Below are 19,685 nucleotides of genomic sequence, written 5' to 3' on the forward strand. Positions count from 1 at the left end.
AATCATCAACAAATTATTTTGTTGATGATTTTGTAACTGAGAAGAGTAATGGAAACGGAACTGATCAAATAACTTTTACATTTTAGGTATATAGGCATATCTCTAAAAAGTAACTATGTACATGGCAAAAGTGACACAGTAGAAAAATTTCAATGTCACTGAAACTAAGAAATATTTTCAATTGCAAAAACGTATGCATCTATTTGTGCATGAAGTTTTTTGAGTGTCTTAAAAATACTGCAGGAAAAAACATGCCCAATGATGTAAACTCATATAAAAGCTATTTGTGAGTATGAGCGTTACTGAAAATTTTTTAGTTATCATTATGCTGAGTTATATGTTAGACTTTGAAGACACTTGAACATCTATTAACTATATCACTCTTATTTTCTTCTTCTGAAAATAGAACAAAGACATGAAGAAGAGTACGAGTATGTCAGACATGACTTTGGAATAAAAGGGAAACTTACAGGACTGAGGCCTGACTTAAAACCTCCAGTTGTAAAAACCAGTATCTGTAATAAACAAAGGTCACAGCCTCCATGTTCTAAAGCAAAATCAAGCAAAGACAAACTCAGAAGAAAGGATTTTCTAGAGTAAATACCATTCTTTATGCACAACACTCAGTAAATATCCCCAAATCCTTATTGGGGGTGAAAATAGGAAAACTGTTAATATTATAGAGAAATGGTGTACACAGCACCTGAATCAAGTGGATGAAGGTAACACCAGCTGTGAAGGGACAAACTGGTGTGGGCTGCCTGATGCACGTGGAGGAACCCATCATCTGTCCTGTCATCACTGGGGGAGAGTGAAGTATGATATGGATCTAATCACAAAGAAACAGGTGCTTTATGCACATTTCAAGCCACATATAGCTCCCATGTCTGCTAACCTTGAGTGTAGTTTAAAGAGTCTTTCTTTAGCATTGTAGAGAGCAAGGTTCTCTTTCCACTTGCGAATTAAAACCATGGGGAAGGATTCCTAGTGCTGTCCTTCCACTGCATCACCAAACAGGGCACTGATGATCACACCCATGACTCAGGTGGGAGAGGTCAGCGTTGGTGGCAGGACAACACGTCATTCATTACACATCACTACTAATACATTAAAAATCGTTTGCTTTTATTAATGTAAATATAAGTTCACACAGTCTAAATAAAGCATGGCAAACCACCTGTAGGGTCCATACACAAAATACAGACAACAGGCATTTAAGAAACATTCTGGTTGTTCTGATATAATGACCTTAGAGCTCTGTTTTCCATGGGTTTGAAGACTGAGGCTCATTGTTTAGGAAACATGGATGTACAATAACTATACACTTGTGGATGAGTTGTCTATACTTCCTCAGTTATCTCTGAAGACTTCATTTCAACCACATCTGGTAATATTCAGGACTCCTATGTATGGCTACTACAAAGACACATCAGGGTTTCAATAAACCACCACCTTATTTTCCTTAAAGAGCAATTGGTAAAACTAATTAAAATTCAGAATGTTCCTGTCTTACATTAACGCAGAGAATGATGACCTAGCACCTACTTCACGATGACTTATACCAGCATTCTAAGTCAACCAAATAGCATCTCCATTTAGATTTTCATCGTACATTATGTATTACAGTGCCCTCAGTCTTCGAGGGAAAAGTAGATCTGAGTGAATCCCAGCCAACATACAAGGGCTCCCAGATGTTTGAGGCAGCATCAAACAACCCATGATTCGCACACTAGGAATAAAAACATAGCATCAAGTGACTTCATAGTGGGATCACATTAATATTTCCTTTTCAATAAACCTCAACTACGATCAATATATAAAGACTCATTGTAAATAATTATACCTGTCCAATATTCATCCCTTGATACTTTCAAGCATATTAACAACTTTTTTAACATTTGCTTATTTTCTATATATATTCTGATTTCAAGTAATATCTGAAAACCATTCTTCACTTACAACTTGGTAATGTCAATTCTCTGGTATTTCAGATTTCATTTTCGATTAAGCATTTCCCCACATTTTTTTTACATCTTTCAAGTCACGTTGGAGTAGGAATTCTGTGGGTTTTCTGAAGTTTATATTTTGAACCAAGGGCTTTCATCGTTAATTTTGAATGGAGATTTCTCTGCAGTAAGCATTCTCTGATATTGAGTGAGGCTGTAGGTCCAGCTACAGGGTTTCTTGGATTCTTCAGTATTAAGGTTTCTCTCCATTATGAATTTTCGTGTGTTGAGTAAACTGTAAATGGTGAGTAATGGCTTTGCCTATTTTTCACATTTATAACGCTTCTCTCCAGTATGAATTCTCTCATGCCTAGTAAGATATGAACGCTGAGTAAAGGCTTTACCACATTCCCTACATTTGTAAGGCTTCTCTCCAGTATGAATTATCTCATGTCTAGTAAGATACGAACGCTGAGTAAAAGCTTTACCGCATTCTATACATTTGTAAGGCTTCTGTCCAGTATGAATTATCTCATGTCTATTAAGATATGAATGCTGAGTAAAGGCTTTATCACATTCTCTACATTTGTAAGTCTTCTCTGCAGTATGAATCCTCTCATGTCGGGTTAGTTTACAGTGCTGGTGAAAGGCTTGGTCACATTCTTTACATTTGTAAGGCTTCTGTCCAGTATGAATTATCTCATGTCTAGTAAGATATGAACGCTGAGTAAAGGCTTTACCACATTCTCTGCATTTGTAAGGCTTCTCTCCGGTATGAATTCTCTCATGTTGTGTAAGTTTAGATCGCAGGTGAAAGGCTTTGCCACATTCTCTACATTTGTAAGGCTTCTGTCCAGTATGGATTAACTCATGTCTAGCAAGATATGAACGTTGAATAAAGGCTTTACCACATTCTCTACATTTGAAAGGCTTCTCTCCAGCATGAATTCTCCTATGTTCAGTAAGAGTTGAATGCTGAGTAAAGGCTTTGCCACACTCTTCACATTTGTAAGGCTTCTCTCCAGTATGAATTCTCATATGTACAGCGAGTTGTGAACGCTGAGTAAAGGCTTTACTACATTCTCTACATTTGTAAGGCTTCTCTCCAGTATGAATTATCTCATGTTCGCTAAGATGTGAACGCCAGTGAAAGGCTCTGCCACATTCCTCACACTTGTAAGGCTTCTCTCCAGTATGAATTCTCTCATGTTTAATAAAAGATGAATGCCAATTAAAGGCTTTACCACATTCTCTACATTTGTAAGGCTTCTCTCCAGTATGAATTCTCTCATGTCTAGTAAGTAATAAACGACAACTAAAGGCTTTACCACATTCTTTACATGCATAAGGTTTCTCTCCATTATGAATTCTTTCATGTCCAGTAAGATTTGAACGCTGAATAAAGGCTTTACCACATTCTATATATTTGAAAGGCTTCTCTCTAGTATGGATTTTCCTATATTTGTTTAAACTAGATAATCGACTAAAGACTCTCCCACATGGATTACATTTGTAAGGTTCCACCCCAGTATGAATATTCTCAAGTTTGGTAAGTTCTACTGATTGGTTCAAAGGCTTGTCATATTCACTACATTTGTTTGACTTCTCTATAATATAACTACTTTGATGTACAAGATTTGAGTTTTCATCAAAGACTTTCCCATGTTTACAATGGTTCTCTGGAAACTGAATTGTCCGATGTTTATTAGGATCTGACTCTTGTTTAAAGTTTTTCCAAGATTCACTGAATTGATAACTTCTCTCTTCATTACACGTACTCTGGTAATCAACAAAGACAGAAAGGCCTTTAGTGAAGCCTCTAATTTCATTAAACATATAAAGTTCCCAATTACTCCATACCTATGGAACCATAATGCTTCTACCAAGATCCTCCCACATTCATGAAAATTACACAATTTGGAACAAGGAGGAATTGTTTCTTGGTGAAAGAATAATGAAAGCCTGATTAAGAGATTGTAAAATTGATTACATTTAGAATTTCTATCTTCATTTTTAAATTTGATTTTTAAATGTTTGACTGAAAGTTTAATCTAATCCTACATTTTAAGTGATTCAAATGATTGTTATACCGTGTATTAGGTAATTTCCCATACATTCCACATTTCCTTTCAAAGAATATGTATCTTTAGTAAATTGTTTTCTATCTTTACATTCAGAAACAAAGTGTTCTGCTAATGAAACTGCCTTAAAGTGCAGGGTTTCACAACATGTCTTATATCCTTGATCTCTTTGGCAACAGGGATTTTACTATGAGTAACTGTCCCAGTTTGGTTATGTCTACCATAATACCCCTTTGGCCCTTCACACTCCCAATCTTTCATTAAGTGCAGACTGTCAAGGCAGCACCTTCCATTATCTTACCAGTAGCATTTTGTGGAATGAATCTCCTATGCCTGGGTTTGGCAACAAGTCCAAGGTGTCCTCAGAAGACATAGCTAAAAGACATCAAATAAATTATCACTCTTACTACATGTAGGTGAATATACTTTAAATTCTAATGTACAAATTTAATACTGATTACAGGACTTAACAAGATGGCATAAGAGGAAATACCAAAACTTCCACCCTCCCTGGAGACATGAACTTAGCAATAATTACTGACCCACTAAGCTTTCTGAGTACTCAGAAACCATGCTCCGGAGAGCAAACCACCATAGATGAGGCACATCAAAAAGGGAAGAAAAGTTGCTTATATTTGTCAACAGTAGCTAATAGCTGTTCACCCTGCCTGGCACACATGGCAATGCTGTGAGAAAAACCCAATTGCCAGTTTATTCTCTGGAGGGAAATAGATGAGTGTACTGCATGTCCAATGGATTCATTTTTTTGCAGCCACCTGAGGGACTCATTTATCTTCTATATGACATCAAGTGTTAAGGGAATGGCAGTGCAATGTGAATGCATTGTGGTGGCCACTAAGAAAAATGGTGAGTAATTGTTCAAACACCACAAAGAATGCAGTACTGAAGACAAACATCAAGGATAGGAAGACATCACTTCCTCAAAAAGAAGAAATGGAAAACATTTTAAACTGGAAAATTACATGCAAAAAACACAGTGAATACACATCTGCAGAACCAATTTGATAGGCCTCAGAATTTCAAGCACAGCTGCCTGTTATTTGTGTTCTGCCAGTCCACAAAGCCTGGGATGGTGGCTGTTTCTTTTCTCAAATCTCAACAAAAGACCACAAGGCACACAAAGAACACCAAAACATGGTCCAATCAGAGGAACAAACTAAATCTTGAGAAATTAGCCCAAAACTAATAGAGCTATTAATTACCTGACCAATAATTCAAAATACACTGTCATAACTTTAAAAGTGTTTTAAGTTACCCCTATGGTAACTACAATAAAATATCTGTAACAGAAACACAAAAAGAAATCAAGAAAGAAATCAAAGCATGCCACTACCAATTGATATAATAGAAACAATGGAACACAGTTCAGAGGGGGTAACGCAGGACAAAATAGTGTACAAAAAGGGCAGAAAACAATTCTAAAATGATTATAGTAGTCCGTCCATCTCAGTGATTAATTGAAAACAGATGAAACTCCCTGAATCAAAAAACGTAAGTTGGATGAATGGATAAAACAATAAAAACCAACTACCTCCTGTAGTTGCATTAGCCGTGGGGACATGCATGGGACCGCACTCAAAGGATGGGAAATGTATTCCACACAAACAGTTACCAAAAAAGGGCACGGGTGTCCATAATGATATCAGAAAAATACACAGTAAGTGTCAAAAAGTGTCAAAACACAAAGAAGGACATTATATAATGATAAAAGGGTAAATTCAACAGGAAGGTATAACAATTATATGTATGCAGAAAATGTTGTAGCCAAAAACAATATGGAACTTCCTCAAAAATTATAAACACAATTATCATATGAAGCAGCAATTCCACTTCGGGGCATTTCCAGAGAATACAAAAACACTAATTCAAAAAGATATCTGCATCCCTACATCCACTGCAACATTATTTACAATAGACGAGATATACATGCCCATCAATCAATCAACAGATAAAGAAGATGTGATAAATGTACACAATAGAATATTTCTTAGCCAGGAGAAAAACAGAAATCCTGCCAGTGGCAACATCATACATGGACCTAGAGGGTATTATGCTAAGTGAGATAACTCAGACAGAAAAAGACTAATACCATATGATTTCATTGATACATGGAAGCTAAAAAATAGAAATGAAAAAGCAAATCAAAAAAAGATTCACAGATACAGAGAATTAACTGATAGTTGCCAGAGAAGACAATCCATGAGGAAAGAAAACACAGGTGAAGGGGAATCAGAGGTATAAACATCTAGTTATGAAAAGAGTAAGGCATGGGATGTAATGTAGCAGAGGGAATGTACTCAACAATATCGTGATACCCTTGTAAGGTGACAGATGTTACATGAGTCATGGTGATCAATTTGTAAAATATATAAATGAAGAATCACCATGTTATAAAACTGAAACTAATAGAATATTGTATGCCACCTATACTTTAAAAATAGAAATATATAAATCAATACATAAAACAGTTGATCCCATTTTGGACCACAATAAAAATTTTGATAACTCTTGCTACTGTTTCACTTTTTCCAACAATCACGTATTACTATTATAATGTAAAAAACACCATGGTGCTGTACAATTAGGAATGAATTAAAAGATTGCATTAGAGTGGTGGCTGGTTAGCTCAGTTGATTAGAGTGCGGTGCTATGCTAATAACACCAAGGTTGCCAGTTCGATCCCCACATGGGCCACAGGGAGCTGTGCCCTCCTTAAAAAAAAAAAAAAAGAATTCATTAGAGTTGACCTATAATATTGTCATAATATTTAACCTCATCTTCATCAACACGAGATTGATTACATATTTATTCCAGGAATGAACACAAAGCTGGAATTGGAATTTAAATGTTATGAAATATAAACTTAATTTCACACACTTCACATTTTTTCTAAGACAAATTCTTAACCAAGTTTCGTTTTTCAAATTGTAGTATTAAGTTTTGAACACCTTGTTTCAAATAGAATATTGTAATAACCAGTAAAACACAACAAACAAGTCATCGTCAACAGTACAAAACAAGGAGCCACAGACTGGGAAAGAATATTTGCAAAGCACACAAGTCTTCAAACTGATAACTACCAACCTGATTAAAAATGGACCAAAGCCCTAAACAGACACCACACTAGACAAGATATACAGAAGGCAAACTGGTATATAAAAAGATGCTCCACATCATATGTCACCAGGGAAATGCACATGAAAACAACAAGAATTAAACACACAGCAAATTAAACACCACTACACACCTATTAGGAGGGGCCAGAACCCAGAACACGGACGACACCAAGTGCTGGTGAGGACATGGAGCAGCAGGAACTCTCACTCACTGCCAGTGGGAACGCAAAATGCTGCAGCCTTTTGGGTACTGTTTAGTGGTTTGTACATAGCCTCTCACCATACTATCAAGCAATTGTGCTCGTCAGTAGTTAACCAAAGAGTTGAAAACGTTTATCCACCCAAAAGCCCACACATGTGTTCATAGCAGCTTTATTCATAATTTCCAAAACTAGGAAGCAACCAAGACGTCTGTTAAGAGGAGAATGGAGTGGGCTGTGCTGCATACCAACAATGAAATATTATTCAGTGCTATAGAGAAAGAAACTATCAAGCCATGAAAAGACATGGAGGAAAACTAGATACATATTAAGTGAAAGAAGACAATCTGAAAAGGCCCATTAGTGTGATTCCAGAAAAGACAAAATGATGGAGACAATAAAAAGATCACTGGTGGCCAGGGTTTAGGGGAGGGAGAGATGAACAGGCAGAGCACAGAGAATATTCAGGGCTGTGACACTAGTCCATAAAACACTGTAATGGAGGATACAGGTCATCATAAATGTGTCCACACACATAGAATGGACAGAACAACTGTAAACCCCAATGTGACCTATGAACTCTGGGTAACAATAACGTGTCAATGTAGCTTCATCTACGTAACAAATGTACCACTTGAGTCGGGGACGACATGGACAAGGGAAGGCTGTACATGTGGGAGGGGCATGTGGGAATTCTCTGTAACTTCTACTCAATTTTGCTGTGACCTGTAAGTGCTCTTAACATAAAAGTCACCCTCAGGCTCCTGCTTCTCCTAAATATCTGATCTCAGGTGCGTGTGTCTTTCCAGAGGTTTGACATGCTCATACAAGAATATAAATGTTTGCATCCGCTAGTTAACAAAAAACACAATATCACTGCACAACCATTACCCTGACTACTATCAAAGAAACACAAAATATCAAGTGTTGGCAAAAATGTGGAGAAATTGGACCCTTACGCACTCTTGGATGAAATATCAATTGTTGCAAACAATATGAAAAACAATATGAAGGTCTCTCAAAAAATTAAAAATAGAATTGTGCTATGATGCAGCCTTCCCACTTTTGGACACATTTCGAAGAAACTTCAAAGGAAGCTCTACAAGAGCCGTGTGCACGCACATGCACACTGTAGCATTATTCACAAAACCTGTAATAGGTGAAAACAACCCAAATGGCCATCAATTGATGAACAGGTGAAGAAAATGTAGCCTATACATACAACAGAATGTTATTCAGCCTTAAAATAGAAACAGATGCTCTCACTTGATACAATGCAGACCAAACTTGAGGACATCTCAGTAAAGCTCACAAGCCACAAACACACAGATACTGTAAGAGTCCACTTCTGTGAGTCACCTAATGCAGTCCTCATAGAACAAAAAGAAGGGTAGTAGCCAGGGGCTTGGCGTGAAGGGAAATGACAAAGTAGCTGTTTAACGGGTACTTGGTCAGTTTTGCAAGATGGAAATTTCCAGACATCAGTTGCACAACAATGTGAATATACTTAACATGACTGGTCTCCAGTTACAGAGGGTAGAATTTCAGTCACAGGTTTTACCAAAATTGAAAATGACAGAAACAAATCTAAAATATATACAGTTTGTGGGGGCGGAGCCCCAGAGAGTAGTTTCCAGGCTCTCGGCCTCACATAGACAGGTGCTGGCTCAGGTAGTAAATGGCCAACTGTGATTGCATGGCCATCAGCTGTGGCTAGTTGGCCGTCAGCTGTAACCAGTGAGCCATTGGCCACTAATATAACTGCTGTGGCTGTGCTAGCAGAAAATGGGGGCTAGCAAGAAGATGGTGGCTGGCTGGCAAGTGTGGATGGCGGTTTGCGGACAGTGTGGATCCAGCCTCCAGTGAGAGTATAGTGCCGCCAGAGAGAATATAGTGATATGACTCCCCTACCTATGGCTCCGTGGGTGTTCCTTTTTGGCCTCACCATATCCTGCGTTCTTGTGTGGGGAGTGGGAGCAGAGACCCCGCAGGCCGTCCCGCATGACAAATGGCGCAGCGAGCAGGGCTGCCCGCACGACACAGTTATAAAACATTTCAAAAATTACTTTGAATTCAAAAAGTGGTACTCACACAAAGAAAATATAAAATAATCAGTAAACAGATGTTAAATTAAGACTATTACCACAACTACTTAACTGCACAGGATAAGAAAAGCACTGACCATTAACCAACAAAAGAAATAAACAAGATGTCATACACAAAGCTGGAGTAAAATGATACAAACATGCACATAATTTTAATGGCAATAGACATACGCCTCATTCCTATGTGAATCAAACCCCACATCGTCTTAAGTGTACTGAGTTGAAAACTGTCATTCACATTCATAACATATAAGTAACAACCAAAAATGCAAGTAACTAAATTTGAGGAAACTACCATAAAAAAGAAAACACATTGCTATGCAGTGGCAAAATGAGAATAAGAGACAATGTATCCCCTGAACTGTGAACACTACACAGATGCATTATTGAAGAGAATCCTTCTGTACAACTGTTTCCACCGTGAGTGTGGCCCCATGACCAGCAAGCATTCTGAATCATTGGAATATGTGTTGCACGACAGGAAAATTTCCCAATGCATTAGAATCATTCATAAATAGCTCTAAGGAAATTGTTAATAAATAACCATTTAAAACACACTGAAGAAATTTCCTGTTATTAATATATTTTGTTATTCTCATTCAAAATGTACAGGCTTTAATCCATCCTCCGGAGGGGGAAAAAACCCTTCACTGCCAAACGAAAGTGCAAGAAGTTATAAATCTCAGACAATGAGTGATGTATAAAATCAACATTTGAGATTAACGTACACCATTACTGAGAGACATGCTGAGGAAGGCAGATGAGAAACCTCATGATTACTTTTTGCCTGAAGTAAACTGAAATTGAAGAAGTAAATTTTTCCAAAATATGGGAACCTAATAATTCTACAACTCAGTTCTTACCAACGGATTTCATTCGAGCACATAGTATCGGCACTTCTGAATCTAAAACCACTAATCTTACAAAGATCTAATCAGAAATGAAAAACATAGAAGACCCAGGCCCAGGCAGCTTTGGACTGAACAAGACAGACTTATAACACGATAGTCCTTAAGAAATCAGAACAATGGAGACCTTCCTATACAGTGGGCAATGTTCTAAGCTCCCCCATGGCAGGAAGTCATTTAAGGATTCTGAGGCAAACAGATATATTAAACTATTCTTACATGCAGGAATTGGGAGCAGACACACAATTTTTAATGTCAGCTCATACAAAGCAAAAGGACATTTTGAAGTGAAACAGTGATTGATGGTTTCTCACATTAGGGAGGTGCCTTGTGCTGAGATGAAATTACTGGGTCTGAACTTTGTAGGGTCTGTTTGAAGCCTTCTTATGATTAGAAATTATAAAGCAGAGAGCATGTGACATCTGTTGCCAGTGCCCCTGGGATTTCTGCTCCAAATTCCAGGACCTCCACCACTTCCTTCACAAACTCCTTACATGAGGCGAGAACAGAACTTGAAATATGGCTTCAGGGAGAATTCCTCAGCAGAGAGCACAGATTTTCCCCGGCCCCTGAGGCAATGGAACAATAGCCACACCAGGGCGGCCCCCGCAGTCCAGGGGCCCTCACTGCGATGGGACCCAGATCACTGAACAGAAGGACAGACCCTATAGGATGTAGGAGCACGGGACATGTTGGACAGCACTGTCCCTTTGTAACAGCAACAGAAAGAAACCTGGGCTTCTCACATCCCGCAACGTCCAGTGAGAGAACGAGAAGGGGCGGTGAAGGGTTAAGAAAGAAACTGAAGTCAGGAGATTTATGCCCTAGGGGCCAAGGGTCTCACAGCCTCAGAGGACTGAGAGCCCGGAATCAGGCCACCTTGTGGCTTTTGTTGATGTTCACACAAGGAAGTAGCATTGTTTTCTCCACCGTCTGTGAATTTCATACATTATACTAGGAAATTGATTCAAACTAATCACCGTTGCCTACAAGCGGCAGAAACTGAAAGTCCCAGGATGTCTTAGTAATTGTTGTATGTACCTCCCCAAGGGACAAAACCTTGATGCTGAAACTTACTGAGATGAATAGATGGAGAACTGATGTTATCACATCACTGAATCACTTCCCAAGCAGGTTGTGGGAAAGATATAGCCACAGAGGCAGAAGCTCTCCTTAGCCAGAGGATGGTGGGGTCTATGCCCACCTGTAAACCCCGTGAGTTCTCCAGATGGCCCCTATGCGACTGTTCCTGTTTTAGGTTGTTCCTCCCTTGAGGAATCTTACCCGTCATTGACTAACCAGCCATCCGTTGGGGCCAAACAGGGAGACAAGAGGTGTAAGCACAAAGGTGAAGCAAAGTCCCTGAAAGGATCCATCTCACAGACTCTCCTTTCTTTAGGGGCAGGTACGAGGGGACAGACAGGTAGGCAGCTGCATGACAACAACATCCTTTCCACTGAAGCGGAGCTTCCCAAACCACATCTTAAGGTCTGGCTCCTCCAGGACCTTTGGGCCTCTCACCTGTATCATCTGCCTCCTTCATTCCCACCTACCTGGGTGGATGGACACTGTCTTTTTTCGCTTCACATCCCAGGCCTCCTTCATTCTCTCCAAAAAGGTGACCACGTCTGGCGTAGAGACAGCAAGACCTGTTTATTAGAAAAAGGAACATGAGTTTTGATGGAGAGTCTCCATTTCCAATCCAGTATGTGCTCAGGTGAAAAGAAGGACATTGGAGAAAATTATACTATTCTAGAAAGGATTCCCCCAAAACAGTTTTCTCACAGCACCTTTGCTAGACAACATGGAACATTTTCAGATCATGAGTTCCACTTCAAGGACATCATTTTCTACACCATCAAACCCCCAATTTGCTTCTTTTCTACACCAGCAAACCCCCAATTTGCTTCTTTTCTACACCAGCAAACCCCCAGTTTGTTCCTCAGAGCCAGGATCTGAAACTCTACCACACAAAGCAGAAGCTCCCAGGAGGCGCTGTACTGATGAAGGAAACACAACCCTGCGGTGGGGTAGGAGTTCTGGAAGGAAGTCACCCTCACCCAGGGAGCACAGGTTCCTGTAGTTCTCCAGCATCACGTCCATGTACAGTTTCTGCTCAGCTGGGTGCAGACATTCCCACTCCTCCTGAGAGAAATCTATGGCCACATCCCTGAATGTCAACCGTCCCTGAAACAAAAGACACATTTACCACATGGCCACAGGCAAGGTCATAATGTAACCCAACATGAAAACAGAGTTAAGAGAACTGGTTTTGACCTAGGAGAGTATCTGGAATGGAACACTAAAGCCATTTACAGTAATATTCTTGAATGCTATTTTCTAACTCTGAGAAAGGAGGATGATGTATGATCCACAAACCACTGTAGAGAAAAATCTATCTTTTCTTCCGAAAGAAAAATTTAAATTCAGGCTTCAACACATGCATATGGGGGGCGGCCTGGTGGCTCAAGCGGTTAGAGCTCCATGCTCCTAAATCCAAAGGCTGCCGGTTGGATTCCCACATGGGCCAATGGGCTCTCAACCACAAGGTTGCCAGTTCAATTCCTCAAGTCCCGCAAGGGATGGTGGGCAGTGCCCCCTGCAACTAGAAACGGCAACTAGACCTGGAGCTGAGCTGCACCCTCCACAACTAAGATCGGAAGGACAACAACTTAACTTGGGGAAAAAAAAAAAAGTCCTGGAAGTACACACTGTTCCCCTTCCCAACAAAATCTTAAAAACAAACAAACAAACAAAAAAACCACATGCATATGGATTTCTGAGTGTTATATTTGTATCATACAGGATATACTGTGTAGATTTTTCAGCTGGAAATGTCATGGCGAGTTAGAAATGCAAAGTACTTCTCAAATTTTAACATGGACAACAAGGAACTGGACTGTTATAAAAATGCCGATCCTGACTGAGGAGTCCTGGGGTGGGGCCTGAGTTTCCACATTTAACAAAATCACTTTTGACTAGTGATGCCAATATCTCTGGTCCATGTGTCACACTATTCAATAGCACAGAGGAAGGAAACGGAAAAACTCGTACATGACTTTGCACTGGCAAGTGTTTTATGGAATTTACACTTCTAGAAGCATAGCAACACAATCTTTTTTGAAAAATGACTATACCACATAGCGTTCTAACTTTTTTAACATATTAATCCATAATGCACATAATCTCATAATGCACATAACTCATAATCTGAGAACAGTATCGTACGTCCTTTTGTATGAGAATATTTTCTGAAGCATCCACTAAATGGTAGAGCTTGGGTTTTACTCCAAAGTTGCTCTAGAATTTTTCAAAAAGGACAGAAACCAATATGTGTAGACAACCCTCATGAACCTACATGGCCATTTCTGTAACTGAGAAAAAGAGAAACAACTTAAGCAAATAAGAAGAAAGAATAGATCAAATAGTGTTAAGATTTTATGGACACAGGCACACAGATAGACATATGAGAACTGTGTGCACATTAAATATGACAGAGAAGGGAATTTTCACGTCATTGAAATAACAATTATTTTCAATTGTGTAAATCTAATAAACGTCTTTGTGGATGATACTCTGTATTTTATAATTATAATAGGGAGAAGAATACACAATTACTAAGTTATAGCCACTGTTTCTTTGAAAAAATTTCCTTGTCACTTGTGCTGAGCTATACATTACAAATTACACTTCAACATCTTAATATGATTCTTGTAAACTTTCTTAAAAACACAAAAAGGGATGAACTAGAGAATGTCTGTGACATGAGTGTGGAATATAATGAAAATTTAAAGGAATAAGGCCTGACTGATGAAAGCCTCCACTCCAAAGGCAATTATCTCTAGTAAAGAAAGCTGAAGGCCTAAAATTTCCAAAGCAGAGAAACTAAGAAAAAAGGGAGCTTACAGATGAAATGTGATGGTTTTTGCACATCTCTCTATAAATCCCTCCAGACCCTTATTAATGATAAAGAAAAAAATGTTAACTTTATAGTCAAGACAGGACCTCAAACAAGTGAAAATCAGGTGAAAGGAACAAACGGGTATCAGCTGACCGAGGCACACGGAAGAACACACCATAACTGCTGTGATGTTACTGGCACAAATGAACAAATAAGGAAATCATCATGTGAATCTAATCATAAAAACATTCGTTTTACGCAAATTTCAATGCACATATAGCTCCCCAGTTCTGTAACTCTAATACTGCATTTAAACAGTAAGTCAAGCTTACCAAGCTAGTGAACAAGTCGCTTCCAATTACTTTTTTTTTTCCAGAACTTTCCAGGCTATTCTGTGCACTGAGGCATCCCGGGTGCTCATGCACATTCTTACCCCTGTTCTACAGCCCTGACGCTGCAGTCACAGGACATACACCTACACCTCCCTTCATCAGGACGCGGAGCATCTGACCGCCGCCCAACAGGGACCTTGGACACAACCACCTTCTTAGGTCGATCTGTCACAAAGGAGATGTTTTCAGTAGTTGAGGGTCAGTAACTCACAGTGGGAATTCCTCATGTCCTCAGGGAGCCTAATGGACAGACTGCAGAAAAGTCTGTCGGACAAAGTCTGAGTGTTCTACCGAGCTGACCTTGACTCTTACGAGAAGAAAACGAAAAAGTAAGTAGTTGAAAAGAACCTTGCTAGGCAGGAACTTCAGGAGTAGAGAATTAAAGGTGGCAGGTTCCAAACCCATGGATTATAGGAGGAAAAGCCGATATAACCTGTGACCCGGGACAGAACGCTTACCTGAGAAGCAGCCATTTCGTCCTCCTCCTGCTCAGGGTTGTTTCCACAGGCAACCTACTGGAGAGAAATCACATTGGCATCTTGAGAATGTCCCTTCAACGGTGTCAGCACAGGCCCTTCATCTGCTTCCCCCAAACTGACAAGCAGCAAGATCTTGAAATGCTAAGGTCCCCTCTCCTGCCCTGTGTCTCAGGACACAGTCAGGGACAAGGAGCTCCTAAGACAGAACTGTCAGTTTTCTCCTTCCTGATTCACATGCTCTTCCCTTCCACAGATGTCTACAAATTCCTACAGCAATGAGAACGTGGGCTGCTCTTCTGCCCCCCGCAAATCCAACAGAGCACCCAAAGGTATGACCAAAGGTTTCTCTCAACAGCTCTCAACAGTCAGAACTGTGTCCAGGAGCCCCAGCTAATCCCTGGCCTCACCTGAGAATCATCTGGACCACCTCACTACAACGATGCTCCACCCAGATCATGTGTCCAACTCCCAGGGGGAGGGTGCAGGTCACATCACTCCTTGAAATTCCCACATGACCTGGAGGAACCTGGATGGGAACTTTCAGCTTAAATGAACATGCAGGTCCCTGAGGAATCAGGACCCACTCTAAGCAGTTATGTTTCTGCAGGTCTGCGGGGGGGGGCCTAGGAAATGGCATCCTTAAGTCTCCCTGGGGGAGCTGACTTGCTCCCCACACCTGTTTCCAGTCACACTGGGCAATAGATCTCAGACTTCATAGGCCTGAGAGCTCTGGGGAGTGTGAGGGGTTGGGGGGGAGGGTAATTCTAGAAGGGCTGGCCCCCTCAGGTGGATTTTCTTCCTCTTTTCCAGGAAATCACAGAGTCAGCTAAGAGCTATAAAATGATGAACATGCATTTGGTGCTGAAAACTTGTAAAAAAGGGTTCGTTGTGGAAATACGCTGATCAAATTATTTCACAGTGAACAGATGGGCTCCGTGGGCACCAAGTTTTAGGTCCATCCAGTCCATCCATTTTTCAGAGAATGGAGAAGAAAGACCTGACGGGACAGCTACTTGGTAGCTCCCAGCTCACTAATTTAACAAATCACATAAATGGAAGACAACAGCTGTTGAATATCAGACTAACTCACAAAACTAGGTTCTCACACAAACAGCCTCACCAAATGCACAATGAAGTAGCCTAATATTACTAATAAGTACCAATGGATGTTTCAACATAATAAAGAGTAGAAAGAATGCAGGGTTTCTCATCTAAACTAGACACAATGTTATTAGAAGGGAAATCGATTCAAGATGTTATTTACTGTAATTACTTCTAGGGTCAAAATTTTTAAAAAATTGTGACTACCTCATATTTACAAAAGAATAAGAGCTGGTAATGTGATGTCATCAAACCTTATTTCAGAAGTTAATGACTATTACAAAACAGCAATTAAATCAGCACACTGAGCTTTATTTCAATTTGCTTTTTATAAAAACGACTCAAATGTAAGAGAGGTAGAAAGGTAAAAGTAAATTCCATGTAAAAGAAAAAAGGACGCAATGCTTTTAATATTCCTTGAAAAGGCATCACGTGGTGACATAGTCATTTCTTGTCCCAGGTCAAGTCCCTCATGTCATCCTCAGAAATGAGAAGGGACCCATGACTGCCTGACACAAGTCTCTCCCCTCCCGCTGCATGAGGGTTGCACATGGAAGCCACTGGATGATGAAATTATTAAATGCACAAGCATTAGAAACTGGAGTTTTATAATTCCATTCTCATCCGTGTGACTGAAAATGCAGCACGTGTAAAATTAAATTGATTATAAAGCCACAAATCAATATATCATAACTTGATCACCCACATCACACTAACCTCTCATAAAGGCAGGGCCTCCCCCTTTTCCTCTGGTACTATATATTCCTGTGTATGGTCTGTGTCCCTCTCCACCCGAATTCTCTCCACTTCTGATTTCTCCCCTTCTCTCTGTTCCCTTCCCTGTCCCTGTTCTGTGAAACTCTTGAAACCCATTTCACCTTCAGTTGCTCCCTCTCCCTAATCTGGCTGATTGTTCCCCATCTCCATGTATTTCTGCCTCTTTCTCCCCGTCCATGTGCCCCTTCTCTTTCCCGGTGACATTGTATTTCTGTTTACACCCCTGTGCGGGGACTCACTGACAGCCGTAGCTTAGCTCTCAGTGCGGCTTCTCGCTCTGCTGTCACCCTCCCTGTTCCTGCACTCGGCTCCCCTAACTCTTCTGCTAACCCCTCTCTCCTCTAAAGTGCCTTGTCCTTTGTTGCCCCCACTTCTGCTAACCAGGGGCCCCTCTCCCTTTAGGTTCCCCTTCATCTCTCTGGAGCTCCCCCTTCCCTCCGTATTTCTCCATTTTCTTTCTCCTCTGGCTACTTCTCCGAGTCACTCGTTCTGTCTTACCGTCGCTTTACAAGTTCCTCCCACCATCCTCTGTTTTGCCGGCTCTTTACCGACCCGCACCGATCGTTCTGCCCTCTCACCTGTCTGTTCCTCTCTCATCTGTCTCCTTCTCGTGACCCCCTCACACCCTCGTTCTGCCGCTTTCCTGGCCGTCCCTTCAGTCCCCGCTCACACAAAGCCCCTCCCCGGGTGAGGGGGTGACCTGGTGACACCCCGCGGTGTTCCCTCCCAAATCCCACCCCCCTGAACAGTGTGCTCTACCTGGGATTCGGGGCCTCTTATTAAACTGGGGCGAGTGGGGTTGCAGGCGGCGGAGGGTCTGCAGAACCCCAGCCCCGGGGGGAGGCGGGGCTCCAGGGGCCGCGTGGCGGGGCTGGGGGAGGGGCGCCAACGGCCGGACTCCATCTCCCGAGTCCATCTCCCAGGACTTCACGCCGCGCGTGGGGGCTGCCCGGTGGAGGGTTTTAAGCAGGAAAACGCGGCAGGCGGGGTCTAAGGGCCCGAAGGCGGAGAGACCAGAGGGAGGACGGCCTCAGTTTACCCGGAAACCCCCGCGGAACCTCCACCCGGCAGCGAAGCGGTCTGGGTCGGGACGTCTCCCCAGGACGCGGGACTCACCGCTGTGGGGAGCGCTGGTGCGGGGACTTCAACGTCCGTAGTGACCCCCACGCTTCACGAGTGTAGGGCCGTGGACTGAGACGCTCAGGTTTAAACCAGAAAGCCCAAATATCACCCACGCCACCCTCAACTTTCGTCTGTCTCTGCGGACTCCCGGTCTGAAAGAAACTTCCGCATCGCGCTGCCAGAAGCGATGACCTAGGTGCAGAGTGTGGGCCGACTGCTTCCGGCAGTGGGCGGGGCTTGTGTTTCTCGTCCAGGCCTGGGCGGGGCCGGCGGGAGGGAGGGGCGGTGCTCAGGGTAAGAGGTGGGGCCAGTCAAGAGGTCAAGCTTAATATCAAGGGGCAGAGATGTGTAAATCTCACAGGAGGATGACAACTGGAAATAACGCTACAATGTATGGCAGTGCAGCTTCCATCAGAAATAATTTGTCCCTTCCTTGCTCACAAAAAAATACATTTACTTTTGCCCCAAAAGAAACGTTAAAAAGTTCTATCCACACATGATTTCAATCTCAAATGAGTGACTTATAAGGCTGTCAGGATATTCGTCTGATTCAGAGTCCTGAGTGGAGCCCTCGTCACATAACACAATTACAGTGGAACACAGAAATAACACGGGAGTCGGGGCCCTAGTCTATGTGGGCAGGAATGAAGAAAGATCCTTTCTTGACTCCACTTCACCTGCAAATGGTATCCAATTCTTCTGTTCTTGCTCCTGACATCACCTAGTCACATCTAATAAAGGATTAGAAACCATGCCTTCTTGGTAAAACAAGCAGCTTTCCACAGCTATGTACTTCTCATAAATAGTTATGGACTTACAAAGATTATTGTAAGTCTATCAGCTCAGTTTTTTTATAGGACAAGTTTGTAGAACTCTCAACAGCACAACAGGACATTAAAAAAACATTTTGTGAGAGAATAGCAAGATGGCACAATAGGTAAATGCTGTGCTTACCTTCCTTCACAACCACATCAAAATTACAACTAAACTACAAAACCATCATAGAGAATCACCTAAAATCTGGCTAAACCAAAGCCCTACTACTAAGGACATACATACGAAGCCACCTGAAGATGATAGGAGGGGCAGATATGCAGAAAGGGCTGGTCCCACACCCATGAGTGACCATTAAAGATCAGGAGGGATATTTTGCATATGGAGGTCCCCGCCACCCTCTGAAGGAGTGAGAGGTCCCAGGCCCACCACAGTCCAGGGTGCCAGTGCCAAGGAGAGAAGTCCCTATAATTTCTGGTTGTGAAAAAAAGCAGAGATTGTGACTGAGTGCGGCTGCACTCCCAGGCACTCCTCTTAAAAGAGCCGAGCGCGGACTTACCTACCAACTGAATCACTTGCTCTGAACTCCAGTGCTGGGACAGCAGCTGGAATGGTGGAAGGGACATATGGTGGGGAACTGAGTTGTTTTGCTTGGGATGGGAGCTGGAGAGGCAGCTTTCTCCTGGATAGAGGAGCTGGTGGAGGCCATTGTTTCTTTGTTGAGCCCACCCCCTTCTCACCATATGGATTCAGGTGGCCACC

At 41.6% G+C, this 19,685-nt stretch overlaps 2 protein-coding genes across 2 annotated transcripts in view; both read right to left on the reverse strand.

Moving 5' to 3' along the window:
* Positions 1-768: 768 nt before the first annotated feature.
* The window catches only part of LOC109459446 (KRAB domain-containing protein 5), a 144,282-nt gene continuing 125,365 nt past the window's right edge, over positions 769-19,685 (reverse strand). Inside the window, exon 6 of the mRNA XM_074315928.1 lies at positions 769-792. Within this exon, the coding sequence (XP_074172029.1) occupies positions 784-792 (9 nt within the window). The 3' untranslated portion in view covers positions 769-783. The remainder of the gene's footprint in view (positions 793-19,685) is intronic.
* Positions 1,105-18,356, reverse strand: LOC109437008 (uncharacterized). The gene is given in 7 exon segments (XM_074315919.1): positions 1,105-2,270; positions 2,273-3,725; positions 4,329-4,402; positions 11,931-12,026; positions 12,438-12,564; positions 15,129-15,185; positions 18,144-18,356. Coding segments are annotated over 6 exon segments (1,836 nt in total). The 5' UTR covers positions 15,144-15,185; positions 18,144-18,356; the 3' UTR covers positions 1,105-2,199.

Source organism: Rhinolophus sinicus, linkage group LG11, assembly GCF_036562045.2.
Source record: "Rhinolophus sinicus isolate RSC01 linkage group LG11, ASM3656204v1, whole genome shotgun sequence".
NCBI classification, from domain to species: domain Eukaryota; kingdom Metazoa; phylum Chordata; class Mammalia; order Chiroptera; family Rhinolophidae; genus Rhinolophus; species Rhinolophus sinicus.